This window comes from Ambystoma mexicanum, chromosome 11 (genome assembly GCF_040938575.1).
Source record: "Ambystoma mexicanum isolate Mex_15411 chromosome 11, UKY_AmexF1_1, whole genome shotgun sequence".
NCBI lineage: Eukaryota > Metazoa > Chordata > Amphibia > Caudata > Ambystomatidae > Ambystoma > Ambystoma mexicanum.
In genome coordinates, this window is record NC_090934.1 from 1,076,397,390 (window position 1) to 1,076,422,258 (window position 24,869).

General features: G+C 47.3%; 1 protein-coding gene across 1 annotated transcript in view; it reads right to left on the minus strand.

Annotated features, from left to right (window-relative positions):
• The window catches only part of ARID3B (AT-rich interaction domain 3B), a 454,686-nt gene that overhangs the window by 81,751 nt on the left and 348,066 nt on the right, over positions 1 to 24,869 (minus strand). Inside the window, exon 7 of the mRNA XM_069624337.1 lies at positions 1,723 to 1,983. Coding sequence (XP_069480438.1) covers positions 1,723 to 1,983 — 261 coding nt within the window. The remainder of the gene's footprint in view (positions 1 to 1,722; positions 1,984 to 24,869) is intronic.

Sequence of the window (24,869 nt, forward strand, 5' to 3'; positions counted from 1 at the left end):
AATTTTAAACGAGTTATATGATGACTATGTGTTAATTTTATATTGTGAATTGATGGAAGAGTGCAAAATTGTCTTTTGTAAAGTGTATTTTGTATACGTAAAGCCATTGTTGGCTATGAACATAAATCTAAAAAAAAAAGGGCTTAAGCCTGGTTTTGCGCACAGAGTAAAACCCAAGAAAAACCTCACAAACAAGAAATGGTGAAGAAAGACGACCAGGGCCATTTTGACACAATGGTCACCCATGGGCGCTATACTGCAGCGGAGGATTCAGCCCGTCGTATAAAAGTACAATGGTAGGAAAATTAAACCACTACCACCAGCCATTTAAAGTCGTGAGTGTAAAAACATTTTTTACATGAATAAGTAGGAAAAGGGGCTACTAAGTAACCCCCCCCCCCACACACTCCCCAGTACTCAACATAAAATGGTGTGCTGGACCTACATAGGAAAAAGGTCAGTAAAGTCAGTTTCATTTTACTACTCTTGGGAACAGTAGTTTACTCAAGAGAAGGTGTTTAAACTTATGAGGAATCCAAAGGACCTCTCTGACACTGCAATGAAGGTGCTGTGTGTCACCATACAAAAAGACGATGCCTATTGAGTTTGTCAGACTCCAAAAACAAAGAAAAAAAAAAAAGAGTCCAAATCCGATAAAAATACACGAGGGAGTACGAAAAAAAGTTCACTCACTCCAGGATAAAAAATAAAAAATCCTAAAGTCCAGCAAAAGAGCTGGGGGTCTCCAAGATTGAAGGGAATTCGCACAGAAACGCACTAAAGAGGACTGTGGTTGGCTCTGCAGTGTTAGTAATGGACTATTGCAATACAACATTGCTGGCCCAGCCCAAATACCATCTCAACATGCTCCAAATTCTTCAAAAATCACTGGCTCGCTTAGTCGGCGGCCTACCAAAGTTTGCACATATTTCGCCGGGACTGCATCAAGTACACTGGCTCCCAGTGAATGCTAGGATTACGTTCAAAGCCCTCTGCTTGACTCACTGAACTCTATATGGGCAGGTTGCTTACCTTAAAATCATTCCTTATGAACCAGCTACAGCTCTTTGCTTGTCGAATCACAGTCTTCGTGTTGTCCTGTGGGTGAAGATCTGTGGGTTTCCGGTGACCGCTCTTACCCTTTGGAATATTCTTCCACCACCCTCAAGGTTGATGGAGGACTACTCCAAATTTAAGACATCACTGAAGACCTTTCTCTACCCTAAACAATCTGTGTGAACCAACTTCTTGCTAATCCTCTCCTTAAGCTTTTCCATACCCAGCAGCAGGATACCCTGGGGTGACCGTGCACTACACAAGTAATCAGTGACCTAACATTAAATGCGATTCTCAGCATGCAAAATTACAAGTGTCACTGGAGGCAGTAGTTGGGACAGGTAGGGAGGGCAGGGGGAGCTCCCTCTTAAGAAAGTAAGTCAAGTTCAAGCTGCGCATTGTAGAGATCCATAGTTGGACTGGCTTTTGATTGTAGTGGAGCTGGGCGAGTAGAAAGAGCAGAAGTGGGAGGCACAAGAGTGTATGGGACGATGAGTAGGTGTGATTAGGAGGATCAGAGGGAACAAGAGTGAATACAAATCACATTTTTGGAAAGGCCAGCACACTGTCCAGATTTCAGTCAAAGAAATGCCTGCCGCAACATAGGTGCACTGAATGCCGACTGTCAGCTAAGAGGACCAACAGTGACCAGACCAAATGTGTTACCTTTGCCATTAAGCTTGAGTTTCATGGGGATCTGGCGAGCCATGTTTAGCAGGTTATGCTGGAAGGCCTGCTGGATCAGCCTCTGCTCTTCATCAGTCATGTGGGCTTTCCTTTTCTCGGGAGGCTCCCCGGATCCCAGCCTCTCCTTCAAATGCTCTAGGGTAGCCATCCTGGCAGCCACAGCAGCTTGTTGGTTTGCCAGGGCCATGGGCATTGAGAAACGGCTCGGCATGGACAAGGCCATAGAATAGCTATCCCCAGCTGAAAAAAGACAAAAACAATATAAGTTTACAAAAATGAAAATCCAAGTACCCTAATTTTATTTGAGGAAATCTAATCAAGTTAGATTTATCACTCAGGTTTTGCACCTCTGGGGAAAACATTCTGAAAAGCACACTAGAACCTATTGGGGGGGCAAGTAAAAAGATTGTCACCAAGCTACAGAAACCAAAGGTGAGCACACATTCGGAAAACATGCATGTATATGTACCATTCATTTTACTCGTAGAACTAATGCACACAAGTAAGCATCAGTTATGATTTTGTGTACATGTAATATTTGGAGTACTTATGGGTAGGTCAGAGCACTGTCTACCACAGCTGCCACCAAATGAGCAGGCGATTTTTGCACATCTTTATTGGGAGTGATATGGAATCATGTAAACTATGGCAAGAAAGACCAAACTCTCTACAGTAGTTGAACAGTGGTAATGCTGGTAGTGAAGTACAGTTAATCCCCCACAGTTACCCCCAAACACACACACTACACTGAAAAATATACATTATACAATCACATTCTGAAACGGGAGTACTTTGGGACAGACCAAACACTTAGCTGACCATTACTGTTCTTATAGAAAAATTGTTGCTAACACCCAACTGACATCTAAACTTCATTTGTTGCCCACTTTTGGGGGCAAGTGTAACACTGCCCGCTTTAACCGCAGGGGATGTGTGCAACAAATCTAACCAGAAGATTTCCTGCATTACAAACAGAAAACCAGCCATATCCAATGGTGACAGCTGTGGCAGAGCAGTGAGGTTCAACTAAAGGGGGTACTGACCTCTTTTTGCAATGCTGTGAAGCCTTAAGTTTCACTACACTGGCTTTTGCTCATATGTTATGGGGAAACTGAAATGTTCTTCAGGCTGTCAGTGCTGGGAAACATCATTTCCCTTAGTCGTGTTATTGTGTTACTACTATTGGTTACTTTGTATCACTTGTGGTAACTTATTGTACAATGCAGCTTAAACTGCAGTACAATGGGGCTTTGCTTTGCCCTTGACTAACACTCAGAGGATTTTTGGTTACTCTGGGTTTGATAAAAAGGATAAGCTGGTAGCAGCAGTGACTTTAACCCATTTTTTGGGACTCTTTCTTTGCCTTAACGTGTTTGCCTACACACTGTGGCTAGTGTCCAAACATGGCTGTGCCACATGGTTTTTCGCTTGTCCTTTGGCCATCCTGTTCTTTAGCCTTATTCTTGGCCTGTGTGGCCAGGAACATTCTTATAAGGACTTCCAGTACCTGGGAAAGCAAAAGCTTTTGGTGGGCTACTGGAGGGGTGTGTGTGTTTGCTGGCAGGATGTGGGCTGGGACTGTTAGGTCCCAATCCACCAACTGGATTCAGTGTGTCTAAGATATATGTATGAGAGAGAGAGGAGAGAGAGAGGAGAGAGAGAGAGAGGAGAGAGAGAGAGAGGAGAGAGAGAGAGAGAGGAGAGAGAGAGAGAGGAGAGAGAGAGAGGAGAGAGAGGAGAGAGAGGGGAGAGAGGAGAAAGAAAGAAAGAATGAGAGAAAGAAAGAGAATGAGAGAAAGAAAGAGAAAGAGAAATTTGTCATTTGCTAGTGAGGGCAGCTGCTCTTCCCTGGCTTTTAGGATAAGAAAGTGCCCCCTGCACAAACTCTGCAGAGATCCTGCACAAAGCTTAAGGAGTCAAGACTTCCATCCAGCTGAGGGACCTGCAAAGAAAACGGAGACACATCGGAAGTAGGCCTGGCAACCAAATTCTGCTGCTGTCCTGGAGGAGCCCTGTCTTGCTTAAGATCTTTAGGAGTCCTGCGAAGGCGCTGCGACCCTGGGAGCAGAGGGAACATCCATTCCCGACGTCTGCTCAGTGCTGCCGACGTCACTGTTCTGAGTTTTGACCTGGAACTTTAGGGATCCTCCGCTTGCCCTACAAGACTCATCTCTGCAAAATGTCGGCGTCTTAGCATCAAGGGGACCTGAGATGGGAGGGGAAAGCCTGAACGTGGCAGTTGAGTCCCTTTGAGTTGCCGTGCTGCGGTGACCACCGTCCGAAATTGCTTACCTGACCAGAGTCCAGTCCTGAGAGGGGCCCTACATCGAGTTTTTGGTGCTTCTTCATTCGGGAGTCCTTGAACCAGGTAAAGTTGTTTGGGAGAGTTCTTATAAATGTGCCAATTCCTCTCTACCTTAGAGAGCACCCAACTAATTTGCTGGACACTAGCACTTTGTTTTGAGAGTAAGACCCTATTTTCCCACTCTCTCATGTATTTTAATGTGATTTTGAACTCAGTTTCTTTTGGTGGTGGAGTCTGACAAACTCCATAGGCATAATTTTTCTACATTGTGTCACACTGCACCCTCAGTGCAGTGTCACAGGGAAGTATTTTATATTTCCCAAGGTTTAAATACGTTCACTTGGATAAACTACTGTTTCCAAGAGCAGTGAAGTGAAACTGACTTGACTTACATTGTAACTTTCTGGATCCAGCACACACTATCTTACAATAGGGCGCTGGAGGCGTTACTTAGTATCCCCTTTGTCTAGCTTCTCATCTAACATTTTTTGTGTTACCCTTTCCTCGATGAATGGCTGGTGGTAGCTGTTTACTTTTACTACCGTAGCGTGCATTTACCGCTGGCTGCGTTCACAGCTTCAGTAACTCACCCAAGGGTGCCATTTTTGCCAAAACGGCCCGTCTTCTTTTTTCACAATTTCTTTGTGGAAAAGGTCCTTCTTGAGATTTACTCTGCGCGCCAAACCAGGATTGGTCCCTTTTTTCATTTTGCCTTTCTTGGGATTCACGAGTGAAGCCCGCCTCTGGCTCCAGGGTATCTGGCGGGGGCAGGAAGCAAGGGAGGTGCCCTGTGCTTAGTCTCCTAGGAGACAGGAATGCATTCTTAGGCGATTGGTCGGCTGGCTGTCCGGCAAGGACAGCCACCCTGCTGGGTGACTGACAGCTGGGCTGGGATGAATGGGAGAAACCTGCATAAAAGGCAATGCTTTTTGGCTTGGAAGGCAAGATTCGACCACTGGGCAAAGGAATTCGAAGAAGAACTTGAAGAGGACACCTGCTGCAACTCCTGGACCATTGGTTTGCCCGGTGAAGCCCTGCTCCTGTGCTTAAACTCCAAATTCTTTTCAACTAGAGAAGCCCTGTAAGACTTCTCTCTCCCCTTGAGTTGGTGGGACCAATCAACTCCAAAGTAAGCCACCTGGACATCCTCTCAGAGCTGGTTGAAATTACTATGCAGTTGCTGCTGGCACCGAATAGCCAGGGAGAGTAACACCAGATTGTGTGAATTGCTTTTAAGCTGGCCAAGAGCTCCAGGAAGATCGTCCAGGCTCCCAGGAAGCAGGACTGACCGAGCCTGAGCCATAACAGAGTGCTGGACCCCAGAGGCAAGGAAAGCCCATCTCGACAGCCATGAACCGCGTTGTTGCCATATGCAGTAGATGCGAGGAGATGAAACACCAAAGTGTCACTTGTTTGAAAATTGCTGGTTGCGGTCGGTGACCGTCCCATTGCAGGAGTCCCCAGACGTCCTCCCTCTTGTCCCCACAACGGAGGCCCACATACAACAGGATCTGCAGAGCTGCACAGGAACAAAAGCCATCTGCTGCACTTTCCTTCAATCTAATGTTACTGTACAGTCCAAGAGAACGTCCCTCGTGTTCTCGGTTGGCGAGACTTGTGGTTGCTCTGTAGAGTTGCTGACAGCTTCTTTACTTCACAAACCTAAACAGCTTGTGGCCCTGCTTTGAATAATTCTTTTCTACAAAGACTTCTAAAACATTGACCAAGACTTTTACTTACCTGCAAGAAGTGCTTCAGCTCACCTAGACTTTAGCCCAATTGACTTTGGCCTAGCCTGGCTCCCCGAATGACTATTCTTCCCTCTGACATTGTGTTTTTGTCTTCCTTCCAGGAAGGGGTTAACCAACTTTGAATTTGGGTGTTACCAAAAGTACTTACCTGTTTCGGAATGTGTGTGATGGAACAAGTTACTTACCTGTAACTGTTGTTCTCCGGCATGGGTCTGGCATGGATTCACATGCTCATGAATATTCCCCGTCGTCAGGCTGTGAATCCTCGGTAAAGAAAAAAATCAGTATCAGTTTTGTTTCAGATCTGTCTTTCTTAGTAGTAACCAATCACTGGTCTCTTGGTCATACTGCCCCCAGCCAATGACTGCCCTCTCCCTAAGCCCCTCCCCTGGCAGCCATCCTCAGATTTGGTAGCACGTAAAGTGGCAGTAGGACCAAGTGAAGAGCCGCAGAGGGGAAGGAGGAAGGTTTCGCATGTGAATCCATGCCAGACCCATGCTGGAGGACAACAGTTACAGCTAAGTAACTTGTTCCTTCTCCAGCATGGGGTCTGGCATGGATTCACATGCTCATGAATATAAGAATACATAGCAGTACACACATGCACAACCACGGGAGGTGGCAAGGCTCAACATTAAGCATATCAACAACTCAACATTAAGCATCTCTTACCTCCTCACCAGGCCCACCTTCAGGCAAACAGGTTGTGCAGCACTGCTTGGCCGACCCTGGACTCCTCCCTGGAATCCCAGTCGACGCAGTAGAATCTCATGAAGGTGTGCGTCGACCTCCACGTAGCAGCCCTGCAGATGTCCAGCAGGGGAACACCACATAGGAACGCCTTGGTAGCAGCGATCGTTCTGGTCGAATGGGCTCTCGGACGGCCAGGTAACGGTCGGTTTGCCAACCGGTGAGTGCATGATGCAGTCGGAGAGCCATCTGGAAATGGAAGCCTTCGAGAGAGCCTTCCCTTGGTTCACAGGTCCAAAGTTCACAAACAGCTGTGATATCTTCCGAAAACTCTTTTCATGCGGTCCATGTAGAACTTCAGCGCTCTAGCTACATCCAGCGAGTGCAAAGTCCTCTCGGCCGGCGACGAGAAGAAAACTGGTAACACCAAGGGCTCGTTGAGGTGGACGTCCGACGGCACCTTGGGCATGAAGGAGGGGTGCGTCTTTAGCACTACCCTCGTCTCGTGGAAAGTCAAGTACGGAGGCTTGCAGGAGAGGGCCTGGATCTCTCCCACTCGTCGTGCGGAGGTGATAGCCACAAGAAACGCTGTCTTCCACGATAAGTACTTCAACTGGGCAGAATGCAGAGGCTCGAATGGTGGCCCCATCAGCCTGCTCAGCGCAACGTTGAGCTCCCACGCCGGGGTCGGATCCTTCAACGGCAGGAATGAACGGAACAGTCCTTTCATAAACTCCTTCACCAGGCGATGGGACCACAGAGATGATCGCCCAGGAATTCTGGTGTAGCGGGAAATCGCTGCTAGATGTATCTTGATGGAGACATGAGCTAGCCCCACCTTTGCCAGCGATAGCAGGTACTGCAGCACTCTCGGGGCCGTAATCCATAGGGGGTTAATCTTCTGTGCGCGGCACCAGACAGAGAAAATCTTCCATTTGTGTCCGTAGCACTTGAGGACGCCCTGGCCTTTGCAAGCACCTCCTTGCAGTCCGCCGGGATATCTTACTCTCCAAACTCTAGTGCTGCAGGAGCCAAGCCTGCAAGTTCAGCAACCCCGGGTCGTGATGGAGGATGATGCCTCCTTAGCGACCCCGGGTCGCGATGGAGGACGACGCCTCCTTCTCTGGAGAGAAGATCCGCGTCAGTCGACAGTTTGACTGGGGAGGGGACGCTGACAAGTCCAGAAGGTCCGGGAACTAGATCTGCCTCGGCCACGCCGGTGCGACGAGGATCCTCCTGCACCGGGACCTCTTGAGTTGGTGGATGAGTCGCAGCAGCAACAGCAACGGGGGGGAACGCATACAGGAACAGGTCATCCCAGGGGAACAAGAAAGCATCGCCCATGCTCCTCGGCTGGGGAAACCTGCTGGTAAACCTCTGGCACTTGGAGTTCGTCGCTGTCGCAAACAGGTCGATCTGGGGTTTGCCCCATCGTTGGAAGAGTCGATCCGCTTGACCCTGACACAGCTCCCGCTCATGGCACGAGCGCAGCTCCCTGCTGAGTGAGTCAGCAAGGGTGTTCTGCCAGATGTAAGGGCACCAGAAACATCCCCTGGGCGACGGCCCAATGCCACATATCATGGGCCTCCTTGGATAGGGCTGGGGATGTTGTGCCTCCCTGCTTCCGGATGTAGAACATCGTGGTGGTGTTGTCGGTGAAGACTCTCACCACCTTGCCCTTGAGGGATGGAAGGAACGACCCGAGGGCCCAGAACACGGCTCGGAGCTCCAGGATGTTGATGTGAAGTGACCTCTCCTCCAGGAGCCAAAGGCCTCTTGCGTGGAGATCTCCGGTGTGCCTTCCCCATCCCTCCAGGGAGGCGTCCGTCGTCACAGTCTCCTGATGTGCCAGGGTCTGAAAGTCCATGCCCGCCGCGAGATGCATGCGGGTGCCCCACCACCGGATCGCTTGGTGGCCTCGTTGAGTGGGATCCTGTCTTCGAAGCTGACCGCTGCTTGCATCCAACGGGCGTCGAGGAACTCTTGTAGAAGATGCATCCGCAGCCTGCACAGGCGCACAAGGTAGATGCATGAGGACATCATGCGGAGCAGGGACTTGATTGATCTCACCATGTCCAAGTCCGTGGCCAGCAGGCTCTGCACCTTGCCCAAGATGGCCTTCGTCCTCTCCTCCGACGGAGAAGCCAATCGCGCCACTGTGTCGAGCTTGGTTCCCAGAAACAGTGCGATGGAACCAGGCGGGATTTCGAGTAGTTGATGGAGAATCCCAGATCCGTGACCAGTTGGACGGTCTTCGCTGTGTGTTCGACGGCAAGTTCTCTTGTCCTTGCACGGATGAGCCAATCTTCCAGGTAGGGGTAAACGTGGATCCCCGCAGGCGCAGGCCCACCGCAACTGGTGCTAGGCACTTGAATACCCTGGGCGCCAACTTTCAACCGAATGGAAGGGCCTTGAACTGGTAGTGCCGTCGCTGGACCACGAACCTGAGAAACTTTCGGTGTCCTTTTAGAATGGGGATGTGAAAGTAAGCATCCTACAAATCCAACGGCGACAGGACAGGAAGTAGCCCTCCTCCAGCTGCCCCAGCACGTGCTGGAGGGTGACCATCTGGAACTTTTGGGCCTTGATGTACTTGTTTAACCGACGCAGGTCCAGGATGGGTCGCCAACCGCCTGTCTTCTTTCTGACAAGGAAGTATCGTGAGCACACTCCTGAGCCCCGGAGCCTCTTTGGGACGAGCTCGATGGCTACTTTCTTCAGCATCGCCCTTACTTCCAACAGCAGTTGAGCAACGTGGTTCTCCTTCCTGGCCACGGGAGGAATGCGGGGGCACTTTAGAAATTCGAGAGTGCGCCCTTGGGCCAGGGCATCCAGCACCCAACGGTCGGTGGAGATGGACTCCCACACGCCGACTAACTTCGCCAGCCGGCCTCCCAACGGGGTGCTCAGGTGGGGGCCCGACGATACAGCCGATTCAGTCCTGCTTGGCAGCAGACTTGCCGCCTTGACCTCCTTGGCGACGAGATCCTCCTGACTTGCCTCGTCCTCTATAGGCCTCTTGCGACGAGGAGCGAGCCACATGGCGGTACGTCGAGGAGCCACTGCCGAATCCTTTGGAGGCACCTTGCTCGCCTCCGGAGCTCTGAAAGGGCGGCCGTCGTTGCTGCAAAACTCCCAAGGCCCGAGCCGTCTTCGTGTCGGTCTTGATGGCCTGAAGAGATTCGACAATGGTCTTTCCAAACAGGTTGTTCCCGTCGAAGGTCATGTCCAAAACTTTGGTTTGCACGTCCTGACGGAAATCAGTCGCTTTGAGCCACCCCCGTCGAAGGCAAACACCCTAGCCCAACTGGCAGAAACCAGTGTCAGCAATGTCCTTGGTCCGACGCCACCTCACCTTCCTGCAAGATCTCCAGGGCCTCAGCCCTCTTGTTGTCCGGGAGGAAGTCCAGCAGGGGAACGATCTTAAACCACAACTCCCTGTCGTAGCGGGCCACAATCGCTAGGGCGTTGGCCGCCTTAATTGTTGTTGCCGCCGAGATGACTCGTCGTCCCATGGCGTCCAATTTCTTCCCCTCACCGTCCGGTGGGGAGGTCGAAGTTGAAGCTATCGCCCCTGTCGCTTTCTTCTTGGGTGCCGCCGAGACGACCGAAACCGGGGTCGGCTGCGCCCTAAGGCACAAAGGGGCGGAATCCGGGACCCGGTACTACTTCTCGTAAAGGTCCCTCTTGGCGGGCGTCATGGATGGGTTCTTCAGGAGAGACAGCCCTTGCCCCAGATATCAAGTAACAGGCCCGAGAGGACCGTCTTCCTCTTGGCCTCATGCCGTTGATAGAGGAAGCCTTCCTTCTGTTCTTTGGGGCACAGCTGGAAAAGCTCGGATGACCTGGCAATCATGGCATGGAAAGAGCCAATTTCGTCAGGCGGGGAGGCCCGAGGGGTTGGTGATGGCAGGCCCATCCCCGTCGTCACCACCGTCGTCATCATCATCATCATCATCATTATCCGTCCCTATCGTGGCCGTATCCGTTCCAGTTTCCTCCCTAGGGAAGGCGATGAAGGCTGAGAGGGCCGCGAAGGCTGGAAGGGCGGGGGTGGATGAACTCTCCTCGGTTTGCCTGGAGGGCTTCTCGACGGTCCCGGTTCTGCTAGGTCATCCGTCAGGGGTAAGGGTAATCTTGTCCTTATCTCTGTACAAAAGGCTTGGATTGCCAACAAGATGCCCCTCCCCCCAGTTCTCCTGAGGCACGGGCACCAGCTGCGACAGTTGGGGGGTGGAGTCATCCTCCACCACAGGCTCGTTGGCGCCACCGTTGCTCTCTTCGTCCGCCTCGTCAGGATTTCTCCTGTGGGAACAGACCTCCTCGAACCTCTTGCTGAGGACCTTCACGACTCCAACCAGCTCCTCTTCAGAGTCTGAATCTGTGTCCGTGATGGCCACAACCCCCCCTCTTTTTCCACCAGGGTTCTCACAGGGGTCTTATCGATGGGCTGAAAAGAGGATTCCCTTCGCGGTGCAGGGAAACTCTGGGCCCTGGGGTAGCCTCCACAGGCTTCGTCGGGGCCGTCACAACTCCCTCGATAGAGGCCTTAGCCGGGTGAATCAAGGCCTTCACCAACTTGGGCGTGCTTGAGGCCTTCACCTTGGGGGAGGGTCACCGCCTCGCTCCCCCTTGGCTGACTCCTTCGAGATCGACCGGGGCCTCTCCAGAAGCTTACCCGGGTTCTCGGATTTTCTCTTCCCCGAGCCAGAGCGTTGGCTCGTGGTTGATGGCGTCGGTGAAAGTGCACCCTGCCTGGCAGCTGAGGAGCCCGACCCTTCGGCGCTCCCGGTGCCAGCGGACTCGCAGTGATTTGCCTTCTGTTGGGCCCCCATCGCCAGGGTGCCCTCACAGGACTTCGACCGCTTGGACTTCTTCTCACCTGCTGGGCCCTTCTCCAGGCAGCTGGCGAGGCGGATCCGACGATCCCTCAGTCTGTCTGACAAGTTCTTGCAAAATGCACAGTGCTTCTCCACGTGCGTTTTGTCTTGGTGAAGCTAGTAGAGACATCTCGAATGCTCATCCTCCTTGAAAACATTTTGTAGTCCGCATCTAGGTCAGATCCTGAACAGCTTGGATCCGGGCGTCGAGCTCCCCTTGTCCTGAGCCATGTCCATGAGGTAGGCCTCAGATCTTCTGGAATCCTCCAAGAAGCGTAACTCGACGAAACTTCGTCCTTGAGGGGCGCGAAAATTCCGAAACTGGTCCCCCTTGATCGGAAGTAGAAACGATGGAGCTTGAGGCTCGATTGACCGAAAAAATTAGATGAAACTCTTTGAAAAAACGCAAAATGCAGTAAAAGCTCGAGAACTATAGCACAAGGACTCCCAACACTTGAACGTGCAGTAAAAATCTGAGGATGGATGCCAGTGGAGGGGCTTAGGTAGAGGGAAGTCATTGGCTGGGGGCAGAATGACCCAGAGACCAGCGATTGGTTACTAAGAGACAGATCAGAAACGAAACTGATACTGATTTTTTTCTTTACCGAGGATTGCCAGCCTGACAGGGAATATTCATGAGCATGTGAATCCATGCCAGACCCCATGCTGGAGAAGTAGTCTTTCGGGGAGCCAGGCCAGCCAGTTTTTTTTTTTTTTTTTTAAACATTTTTATTTAATATTTAAACAAACAATACAAACCAAACTTGCAGTGTATACAGTAACGTTTCAATTATACATTCTCCAATCACGTTCACTGCTTCCCTTATCCCACCCCCCATTACAAGCCTACTTATACTGATGTTCTATTCTTGCATCTTGTGATAGAATATTCCTTTCCGTGGGTTCCGATGGGTCTTGGATTGACCCAAATAGTTCATCAATAGTTAGGTCTCAGCCTCCTCCCCACCCTCCAGCACTGATAGCCTCTTGCCATACCATGGTTTCCGCCTCCGCCCATTTCTGTAAATCTTTCCACCATACCTCCAATCGTGGTTTATGGCATGTCTTCCATCCCATAGCAATTCTTTTCGCAAGCGCATATGCCAGATCTTTCAGTTTGCTTACATGCCCAAGTTTTCGTGGCCTAGCGAATCCCCCTAACAGGCAGGCCCACACTGTATCCACCACGATCCCGATACCCTTTTCTGCAAGTTTATGTGCAACCTCCCCCCAGAAGCTCAACAATCGGGCATGACCAAAACATCTGCACCATGCCCGTGTTCTCCTCATCACATTTAGGGCATGCCTGCCGTCCTGCATTTTTTAACTTGGCCATCCTCTGGGGCGTCAGATACGCTCTATGCGTAATATACAGTTGTATCTGTTTCCTCGACACCTTCTTGTGATACCCTTGGACTCGTTCCCACATCCCATCTTCCATCGGGGCTCCTACTTCCCCTTCCCATTCCAGTCTTAGCTGCGCCACCTCCTTCCCCACTTTACATCTCATATTCTAGATGTCTCATGTACCCCCTCCGTTATATCATATATTGTGTCTATAGTGGCGTCTGGGTCTTCTTCCAGCACCAGTTAGGCCACGTTCCCTTAATCTTTCGCACCAGTCTATGATACTTGATATACTGGCCACTGTAGCCATGTTTCCGCCCCCAGCTCCTCAAAATCTGTTAGTCCCATCCTGCCAAATATCCCCCATTGTCGCTATCCCAGCCGGCTCCCAGTGGTTTCTGATTAACATCCTTAACTGCTCTTCTCCGCCCACCAGTGCAACTAATGGCACCTGAGGGGAGCACGGGTATGGGTTCTCCATCAATTGACAAGCCCTACGCCACATCTTCCCATCCAACGACTATCATCTTTGGGCGCCCGTCCATTACTGCTAGGGGCAACCACATGATCTCCTTCAGATAAAATGGGGCACAGTCCCGCATGAGCAACCTGTGTTCAGAAGTTGCCTCCTCCGAGAGCCATTTAGCCACATATTGCGGCTGACGTGCAACATAATAGACTTCATAATTAGGCAATTTTATACCCCCTTCTCGTAAATATTCTGTAGCTTCCAGAGGGCTACTCTGTTTCGTGTACCGTGCCACAGGAAGTTCCTGCATATGCTGTCCAGTCTACTAAAGAACTTCTTTGGTATCAAAAACGGGATGTTCCCGAAATAATGCAGGCACCTAGGCAAGACCATCATCTTTAACATTGCACCACGTCCCATCATTGCTAAAGGCAGCTTTACCCAGAACCGCATGCAATTCTCAATTTTCTGAATGGCTACCTCGATTGCGCTTGTGCTCTTCTTCAACCGTGTGGTATATATCTATTCCAAGAAAGCGAAATGTACTAGCTGCCCATGGTACCTGCAACACCGGTAGTTGTTTCAGGGGGATCCCTCTATATACAGCCAATGGGAACATGCTTGACTTCTGATAGTTCACCGCTATACCAGACATCTCCGCATACCTTCGAATCACCTCTGAAATGTATTGGCGGTTCTCCTCTGGGTGCTGCAAATACAATAGTATGTCGTCTGCATATAGGGATATCAGGTGTCGTTCACCTCCCACAGGGATGACCATCGGGTCATATTGTTGCCTTAAATAAATCGCTAAGGGTTTCAGGGCCAATATGTAAAGCCTGCCTCTGTTTATTGACCGTCACAGGATAGACTTATCACAAACCGTTTCAGTTGCTAGAGGCAAATCCCCACCTGCAGGAACACGGATCAAACTGCGGGCTCCTGAGCAGAGCTCTCTGTGAATTGTGAAGCCCGAGTGGTGTAAAGGGCGCGCTGTTATCTGCTGTTTGTGGTGGGAAGTACTGATCAACTAAAGTGGAAATTGTTTCCTGTAATTCACGCCTAGTCGTGTTTCCGATTCCAGGAATGGAAATCCAAAAACCAAGAACCAGGCGGCAAGGGAAGCTAGAGGAATCTTCTGCGCAAATATCCAAGAACCCCGCTGCTCACATGACAACAGGGGAAATCATTGCAACAGATGATAACAATAGAGAACATAGAAGCACAGAAGGTAGCAAAGAAACACCAAAAGTAGAATCAATAGCAAAACCCAGAGAGGCAACCCGGAAAGTTCAGTTGCCGAGTAAGGATAATGTAACTGTAAAACACCCAACAGATTTGAATAAAACAAACAAATACAATGCGCAAACATTGATTGCATTGAAAGCTGCTGGAACAAACACCTATGCTTCTAAACAGCTACTCACTGAAACCGCAGCTAGAAGAACCTATGAATAATACGCAAGGAGATGCAGTCTTGGCGCATATGACCCCATCTGATGGTACACTATACTCAGACCAACCAATAGCTAAAAATTTAACGAAAGCAGGTGAAGACAGTTGCTTTACCCAGTCTTTACAAGAGCGAGCCAAAGCGGCTAAATTACATTGGCAGTCAACATATATACCAACGGCGACACAGAACATTGAGCACAACAAACCCATAGCACTGAGAATTGCTCGCCTATCCCTTGATATCACCGAGAGACGCCATTATGGAGTCCCAGGGAAAAAGAAACGAAGTCTTTGACGGGATAATCACGCCAAATCCTCTAAGAAACATCAAGACCTCCACATCAATTGTACGATCAAGATATGGCTCACTTGGTGATAAAAAGACAATGCATTTGAATAAACTGTTACCCAAGCATAAAACGGAAGACCTTGACTCATCCTCCTCAAATGTAACAACTGAACATCAATCCCAAGCACGGGTATCCCAACAAAGAATCCCAACGACCATGCTAGATTTACAAAATACATTGGTAGCAGTGTGGTCGACTGCAATGATTCCGTTTTTAAAGATACAGGAATATATGGTTGATTCTACAAAAGATCAGGCAACGTTGTTAGTGATGATAATGACTAAACAAACTTATTTTGAAACCTTTATAAACACTATCCAGGAACAGCTGAAACAAGAAGCCGAAACATCTAGAATATGGCAAAGGCGATTAGCAGAATTGGCAAGAGTCGACCGGTTAGACAAACAATCTTTTGGAGACCGTCTCAACAATTACCAAAAAAGTGATTGATGATAAAACAAAAAAACAGGCCCACACGATGGAACAAAAACACTATGTACCAAATCATACACAAACTTAAGATATAAATAAAAGACAAATTAGACCAAAGCACACAATATGAAATTCAGATCATCCCAATGATTCCAACCAACTTGTCAATACCGACACATCCAACTAATACTGAGCCACTATCTTGTACGCCGTTTGATATATTTGATCTCTCAAAGCGTGGGATAGTGGGTCAAGATTTGTTAACCAAACCAAAGAGTAAAAAAACAACAAAAAAAAACCCAGAATGGATCTCGGGCATTTCTGAGAAAAATGGAAGTCAATGCAGAAAACGTTAACGGATGAGTCAAAGAACAACAATAATCATCTGACTTTAAAACAAAAGGGTACACAACAGAAAATGAGTGAAACAAAAATGGCGTTAAGACAAAAAGAGCCTACCAATGTAGATACGAACGAAATGATGGAACCATTGGATGCGCTGTTAGAGGTAATCAATCAAAAAATACCTTGTGAACCAGTAAAACCTATTCCAATAATAGACTTATCAACTGCTGACGATATGAGTGACTATAATTCTATATCAACTAATTCACAAGATGCGACTCTGATCGTCGTTGATGAATACCAAGATACGATTATTGAACAAACTGAAAGTGAATATGAGGAGGAAGAGGCAGCTAACTTCTCATTTGAATATTCAACAGTATCTAACGATGAATCGTGGTTATCACTAGAGACGCAATCCGAAGTTATCAACAATAGCCTGATGACTCAACCAAGTCCTATATTAGTTAGACCAATATTCCAAAATCCGCAGAATGCAACATGTGCCTATGGATTAGCTTCATTTCCAACGACAGCTAACAGAGGAGACCGTAATAATGAACAGAGCCAATATTCTGTGGTTGTTTAAAGCAATCCCACAAGTGGATAAAATAAAATCAGATGATCTAAAACTAGTTCCGTTTCCAAATAACTATATGGAAGAGGTCCAAATTGATTTTTACAACCAAGCTACAATGCAAAGGGTTCTAGCAACTAAACATCAGTTTGAGAAATTAGGCTTTGGAATAGAAGAAATCTTTGTTTCACGGGCATTGGCTGAAAAAAAAGCAAAATATCTAGCTCCGTTTAGGCAGCATAAATCAATCAATAATGAGGAACAGAGCAAAGGGATCAAAGATGCTCAAAATCTTAATTCTAGACAAAAGCTGCAGGAACAAGATTACAAACACTCCCAAACCCTGTGGCGTGATTATCGTGAGACTCCACAAATGAAATCAAATGTGAAGACTAAGGAAAGTGGAAGGAAAACCTATTTATAACAACGAAAAATGAATGAATCCCAGAAGTGTAGAATATCACTGGGATCTTGGAATACAAGAGGAAATAAACACCTCCTAGAAAAACAGTCAACACTCCTGGACAATTTGGATATCATCTGTTTGCAGGAAACCTGGCTGACTGAAGAGGTTATTTGTGATGGGTATAGTACCCTAATGAATCCGGCGATATCCGCACAACAGGGAAGACCTGCAACAGGAATGTTGATACTAACAAAAATATTGACAACATGGACAATAATTGCAAGTAAAAACATACATCCATGGGCTCAATATGTAACGATCAAAATGGCAACAGATAACAAGGCTGAAACAGCTTCTTCCTTGGATGACAACCCGACATCTATATTTAATATATATTGGAACCCAAATGCAATGTCTGAGACGAAATTCATCGATTCAATATACGATGAAATTGATAACGTGGCCATCTCTAACATCGGAACGGATTTCATTATAGTAGGAGACTTTAACTTTCATCTATTTAATAAAGAAGGTGAGAATTTAGACCCCATTATATTGTCGAGTAGAGCAAAAAATGGACTATAGAAGCGAATCTGAGAAACATCTTTCTAAGTAACCAACCTACAGACAGTGAGGGTAAACCGTTACCAACTTGGTCAAGTGAAACATCTAACTCAATTATCGACTATTTTCGCATCGGAAAGGATCAGAAACTTAACTACTTCAATTGGAAATTCAATTCAGCAGGATAGCGATCATCATTTGATTCAGATCGAATGGGCTATCCAGGCAACAACTGACCAACGTCTAATACTACCTGACTTTGAGCTTACAAATGGGATGAATAGACTCAGGATAAAACACAACCAAATGGCGGAAATAGTCTCAACTTTTGAAGGTGCGCCGATTCAAGATAACCTAAAATTGAATTATGGTTGGATCCTAGAAAAAAACCAACATATGGGATCAAAGAAGAATCAAAAACAAATCCACCCGCATTACTTCAAACGAAAAAAAACCCCACTACAAAGCGTTGTGAAAATTGCGAAAACACAAGGGACTAAACTTTGAAATGGAAATAAAAAAAGAAAAGATTAAGTATTCCAATGCAATAAAAGCCATCAAAGCATCGATTAAACAGAATGATGCAGAAGCGATTTTGACAGCACTTAATCAAAAAAATACGCGCCATCTATGTTGAACATCTCATCTACAAGACAGACTATGATTCAAGAAGTGGATGCAAGCAGATGGGTGAATCACTACTCAACACTATACAAAAATACTGTACAAACAGATATAATTGACAGTGAGATGATGATGATCCCTGGGACCTGAAATGGGAGACAGAAGACATTATTAGTACCATTAACTTACTCAACTCCTCGAGAGGTCCAGGCCCTGATGGCTTAGCAAATTGCGACCTAAAAATGGCCCCAGAACATTGGGCCAAATTCTTGAGTCATCTATTAAGATTAATTGAAAAGACGAAAAAGATACCTCAGACTTGGACGACCGCTGTTCTGATCCCAATTTACAAAGCAGGAGATAGAAAAGATCCGACCAATTATAGACCGATAGCTTTATTGGACCCTTTGGGAAAATTATTTGCCGGTTACCGTCAAACAAAATTGAACCTATGGGCAAGAGAACGATAAAAAAGCCAAAAGACAAACAGGCTTTGTAAAACGAACAGGCACGAATGTCAACCTCCTGCTCCTGAATATGATGAAACATGAAGCAATGGCTGGATCACAACTGTATGCTATTTTTATAGACTTAAAAACCGCTTTTGATTGTCAATAGACAACTATTATGGGCTAAGTTAAGAGATTGGGGATGCCCTTCAAATATTCTGAATCCAATAAAACTATATTCGAATACTTCTATATGTGTCCGGCTGACGAAAGAGGGAAGAGTGACAGAATCCATTCCAACTGAGAATGGTTTAAAGCAAGGCTGTCCATTAGCTGCGTGCCTCTATAATCTCTTTACCTATGATTTTGGAGAAAAAAATTCAAAATACAGCAAATCCACCAAAAATCAACTGCGAAACAATTCAAACGCTAATCTATGCAGATGATATTATTTTGGACAAAACATTGGAAGGATTGCAACAAACAGTGAATAAAGCACAAGATTACATGTTGGAGAATAATCTACAAATCAACATTAATAAAACGAGAATAATGAAACTGATTACCCTAAAGACAAAGACACAACAGAACATGAAGATTCAAATGGAAAATAAAAGTGATCATGTCAACCAAAACAATCAAATATTTAGGGGCTCTAATCAATCCATCGGCGAACGAAGCAGAATGGAAAGAACATATTGAAGGGAAAGCGAGATCTTTGGCAAAACAAGGTTGTTTCTTCCACTTAAAATATGGGACCTTTTCAGTAAAAGCCACAATTCTGCTTTACAAACAAAAAGTAATCCCAATCTTGACATATGCAAGCGAGAGAATCATTAATCAACAACTAATGAGATGGCCTTATTATGAAGCACTATTTTGGAGGAAAACTCTTGCCTTGCCTAAAACATTTCCAATGAATCGATTAAGATTCGAATTAGCTTTACAATCGGTACAATCTATAGTGCTTTGGAAACAAATGGACTTGTTAAGAAAAATCACTTCTGAAGAAGAAATATCAGCTTTGGAAATCCTAAAGGAAAAAAAGGAAGCTTTTCAAACAGCAGCATTATCGAAATGGTCTAACGAAATTAAAGTGAAAATGAGAGCGGAAGACATCACAGAGGAATTGTTGCTTAATAGACCACGATATGCAAAACGGAAAATACAAAACGAATGATTGGTTAAGAATAGAAGTACAGAAAAAATACAAGCGGCACCTTCATGCGGAAATGGAAGTGAGAGCACTTAATGAACTACCATCCTATTTGGCACAGTTTCCCTGTTGCAATATTCGAGATCTGATTTTGCGCTTTCGGCTAAATATATTGCCCACCCGAGAATATCAAGTATTGATAGATAAAACACATAACAAATCCGCTGTCTGTCGCTTTTGCAACCAAACTAGACCAGAAACCCCCTTTCATTTGATTATGGTATGTCCAGCCTTGAAAGCGAATAGAGACCTATATAAAGATTTCTTTAAAATTTCTGAAAAACAATCGACAACAGAGGAAAGATGGGCGGAACTTCTAGAAGGAAGGAACCAACGCCTGATATTTACTGTGATTACATTTTGGAATGACATTACTAAAGAAACCGTAGATGAATAAGAAGAGTGGTACTGTCTGATAATTTTTAAAGATATATGTAAAGACAAATGAAGTTTGTTAAATCAAACAAAGCATTTTAATAATAATTTAAAACATTTTTTTAAAAAAGAGAAAACGCATGGGGGACCATGGACAGCCTTGTCTGGTTCTCCTACAGAGTTTCCACCTTTCCTATATTACCAACCCCGTTTTCAATCTGGCCAGCGGTTCACTGTATAACATTTTAGCCCACTGTAAATATCCTAGACCCATCCCATAGCCAGCCAGGGACGCCAACAACCATGGCCATTTGACATCCCCATATAGCAGCCCATAATAGTTTGCAAACTCCTGATTAACTCCCTCTTGGGTATCCACCACCCTTCCATCTTCCCTTATTATTGATCTAATCGGGGGTCTAGGGGTTTCGCTCTTATACAACCATGCTAAGATCCTTCCTAGCTTATCGCCACCCGCATGCTGTCTTTCTATGTACTTTTTATAGATAAGGTTACACAATCTCTCCCAGTGCCCTGTGCAATTTTGCTGCAGTATTATCAGATTAGCGTCCTGGTTGGTACGGTTTTCTCCCTTAAATGCCCTTTCCAGTTCTCCCTCAGTTTCCTGCAGGTCGGCCAGGATCCCTCCCTGCAGTCCCCTAAATTTTGCTATAGCAAACAACTTTGAAAGCCTCCCACAATGTGCCCGCCAAATCCACACTGCCCGTATTTGTCTCAAAGTAGCTAACAATCTCCTCCCTCATGTCCTTCCTAAAAGGGGGGTCTCTCAGCGCCACTGCCCTGAAGCGCCACGTCAGGATTCTTGCTCTCGGGGGACAACATCGCCACCTAAGGATCAAGGGCGAGTGGTCCAAGAGGACCCTAGCTTTATATTCAACTTGCGTGATCTCCGTCAGTATCTCTGGGGTGACGAAGACATAATCCAGCCTCGTGTGCAGTTGCTGAGGGGCAGAATAATGAGAATATTGCCTCTCTCAAGGATGGCGCGCCCTCCATACATCTTCCAGCCCAAAGTCTTGCAGCAGCGTCTGTAACGCTTTAGCCGACGGGGCAGGCCTATCCATTTTTCCATCTGATCTGTCTACCCTAGGGTTTAATACACAGTTAAAGTCCCCAACCCAAATCACTGCACTCCCCACACACATGCGAAGATTGTTACACAGGGTTTTGAAATACGCTGCTGTATTTTGGTTCGGGGCATACGTGTTTACAACACTCATTTCCCTATTTTCCACCAATCCTCTCACGACCATCCTCCCGTCCGTCTCAACCAGCGTCTGTAACAGCTGAAACGGGATGTGTGGCGCCACCCAAATGATCACACCCCTAGCATAAGCCGAGTATGACGAACCCACCACAGTTCCCTTCCATTTCCTCCCTATCATCTCCATCTTATCTCGCGTTAAGTGCGTCTCTTGTAACAAGGCAATATCTATCTTCTGCCTCTTTAGGTATAGCATAACCTTCTTTCTCTTCAGTTAACTATTGAGTCCCCTGACATTCCAAGTGATTATTTTAAGATCTCCCCAAGGCAGTCCGAGTCCCTCTTCTTCCCCCGCCTATGCAATCCGACTCCAGTTGCTTAACTCGTCTATGTAGGCTCGTACCCCAACTTAAACTTCCCCCAACTATAACCCTTTCAAGGTTAGCAACCCGTTTTAGTATGTGGACCTCTTTCGCATTATTTGTGCTGACATCTGTGTTCGTCTTGACCGCGCTCTTCAGGCCACTTGTCCTTTCTGCCAGTGTCCTAACATCCTGTCGCAGCAGGGTGACTTCGATTCCTACTGTGTCTATTTTGTTCTCCAAGGCCGTCTGTAGATCTGCCATTGCTGTCCCCCATTTGGCACTCAGTTCTGTTATGGCGGCTAGGACCTGCTGGTTTTCTCCGTCTGGGGTACCTTCCACGGAATCCGCTGCCACACTCTGCGCTGGGGTCGAGCGAGTCCGTTGTGCCTTTGCAAAGGTCTCCATTGTGGGTTGTTTGCTCTTGGCCCTCACTCCTTTCACTGACATTATGCAAACTTCCCTGCGTGTCTGGTTCCAGCTCTGCAGTGTTATCGTGCCTCCACCAGTTCAGTCAGATGCTGAAGCATCTACTTCAGAAAGTTGCGATATGCGGTGGCATGAAAGGTTGTGTTTCGAGTGGGCTGTGTCCTCCCACGTCCCTTCTGACTTCCGTAATCAATGGCCCCTTAGCCTGTTCCAGCAGGCCACTAGGCACACCCTCCCTGCCACCATCACTGTGCCTCGGACCTCCGTGGGGCCCGGTGTTATATATGCGCCTTAATGGGAACTTTCCTGCGGCGTCTGCCTTTAGCCTGCTTGATTCTTTACTTCTTATGCCACCATCCAGGGCAAATTAGGTCCTGACCCCTTTCAGTTTTTACAATGCAAGGGTCCTCCTATATTTTCCTTTATTTCTGGCAACACATCCACCCTGATTGCACCAGTACCATTTGTTCTTAGGGATGGGCACTCCGAATTAGGGCCTTGGGCACAAGTCTTTCAGCAAGGCCAAAAAACACTGTCAGCCGGCCCCAGCACCCTCCATGCACCAGCGCTGCTCTCAGTTATGTACCTCTTCCAGCACTTGCCTCGTGCTGTGCGGGCCCTCTCTGCACCAGTCAACGATGGCATATGTCTTTGTCCCCACCTGTATGCATTGTAGGCTACACCTCACGCGTTCGCTCATTTCGGCGCCTCCGAGTAGATGTGCTGCCCTGCTTCCACACACTGGCAACAGCAACAGAGCCTGCATGCGGCCCGTTGCCGTCTTCATTCACTTTCTGCCGCTTATCCCCCCCCCGGAGCACTCCTCACGCTCAGTGCTTTCCGGGTGGATGTTCGCCTTTTCCTCAGTCCCTTGTGGTCCCAGGGCCGCTTGAGCATATGCATCAGTTGCGTTCCGTCCCGCTTCTTCCCCAAGCCAGTCAGTCGGCTACAGTCTATGTGCAATCAGGTCTCTTGTGCTCTTTCATCAGTGCAGTTTGTCTCCGTATGGGCACACTTGAGTTTTATGGGCCACCCCTCATTCCTTTGTTTCCGTGGTGGCCGGTCGCCATCTTATATTCTCATAGCGCGTATCGTGAGGCTTTGTATCAAAAGAAAAAAACATCCGGCTCGGTTATGATGATGCACAATGGTATCGATTCTGTACAGGCAGCTCACTATCAGATGAGGTCCAGCTCCCGGCCGTAGCTCCCGGCCGGGCTCTCACTGCTCATGCAAAGCCTGCATCTCGTGTAACTCATTTGTCCATAGCCACAATGTATCAAGTTCTCCTCGGTCCCCGATTGATGCCGAGCTGCCACAACGTTGCCGGTTACAGTCAGTGCTACCAAGGATGTTTTGCGGCGTCTGACTCCCGCAGTAGCACCTCTCGCAGGGGCCCGGTCACTACCCCTTAGATCTGCTCACTCGATTCCAGCGCCATCTCCTTTGTTCATCATGTCGGCTGCTCGCCTGATGATTCTGTCACCAGGAAGCTTCAATTCACAGCGATCCTCGCCCACCAGGTGCCCTGCACCTTCCGACCACCGAAGCACTGAAATAATTAGTCAGCAGATGCTTGTTAGTCATAGTTAATGCCAGGATCAATGTCGGATCACAGGAGCCTCTGGCATCTGCAACCCACTCCATGGCACTGTAGCCACACCGCCACCCCCCCCCCTCCCCCCGGCCAGCCAATGTTAGTGGAGCAAAAGTCTAGGTGAGCTGAAACACTTCCTGCAGTTAAGTAAAAGTCTTGCACAATGTTTTATAAGTCTTTATAGAAAAATAGAATCACTGTAGGGCCACACGTTGGGAAGCGTGCCAGGGGCAAAGCTGCAAGCAACTCTGCAAAAGCAACCAAGAACAGTGTCCACTGAGAACTAGCAGGGCTACACGATAAGAGGTAAGTCCCCTTAGTTTTACAGTACCCTTGCTTAGAAGAAATTGGTTCCAGCTGCTTCTGTTCCTGTGTAGGTCTGCAGATCCTGTTCCTGGGCCTCTGTCATGAAGTCAAGAGGGAGGACGTCTGGGGACTCCTGCATGTTAGGCAATGTTTGTATGCAGTACTCTTTGGAACCACTACACAACTAGGACTACAGGTGTAAGCAAAACAACCTTTGGTATAAGTCTGTACTACACAGTTTTGTGGTAGCGTTGTTGAGCAGCCAGACTCATCTCAAGAGGGGAATGTGAGCTGTAAGGGTGTTAAACAGAGGTCTATAATTACAAGTATTCAAATAGACTCTTATACTCAAGGTTTCCTGGTAAAACACGAATTTATGTCACATTCAGTTATAAAACATTCACTAGAGGAGGCAATCTATATCACACACAAATACTACTTTGAAGGAGGAGCAAAATGGCATTCTGAACATTTTCAAGTAGGAGCAAAAAAGCACAAGTTAATAAAACAAATATTACAGTTACTCTTAAAAAGGGCAAATAGTTTGAGTTCCCCAGAGGAGTTGATTCAATTCAATAGGTTAGGCCAAAGTCAATGGGCTAAAGTCTTGTATAGGATAAAGCAGTTCTGGGAGTTAAACGGAAAAGTCTTTGCCCGAGTTCTCAGAAGTAATTTGTAAAAGAAAGATTCATATGTTGGGTCACAAGTTGACAAGGCCTGCAAGTTGCTAAAGTTTCATGCACTTTCACAGTGTGAGGCAAGTTCTCTGTCGGGTTTTCACAGTACCTTACAATGAAGAAAAAGATGCAGCTAAAGAAGTCTGTTCCTGGCTGTTCCTGCAGATCTCGCTGTTCCTGAGCCTCAGTTGTGGGGACAAGAGGGAGGATGTCGGGGGACTCCTGCACTGCACTGGGACGGGTCTTCTATTCCGGTAGCTGTAGTCAAGCACACAAACTGGTGTCCTCCTCCCTG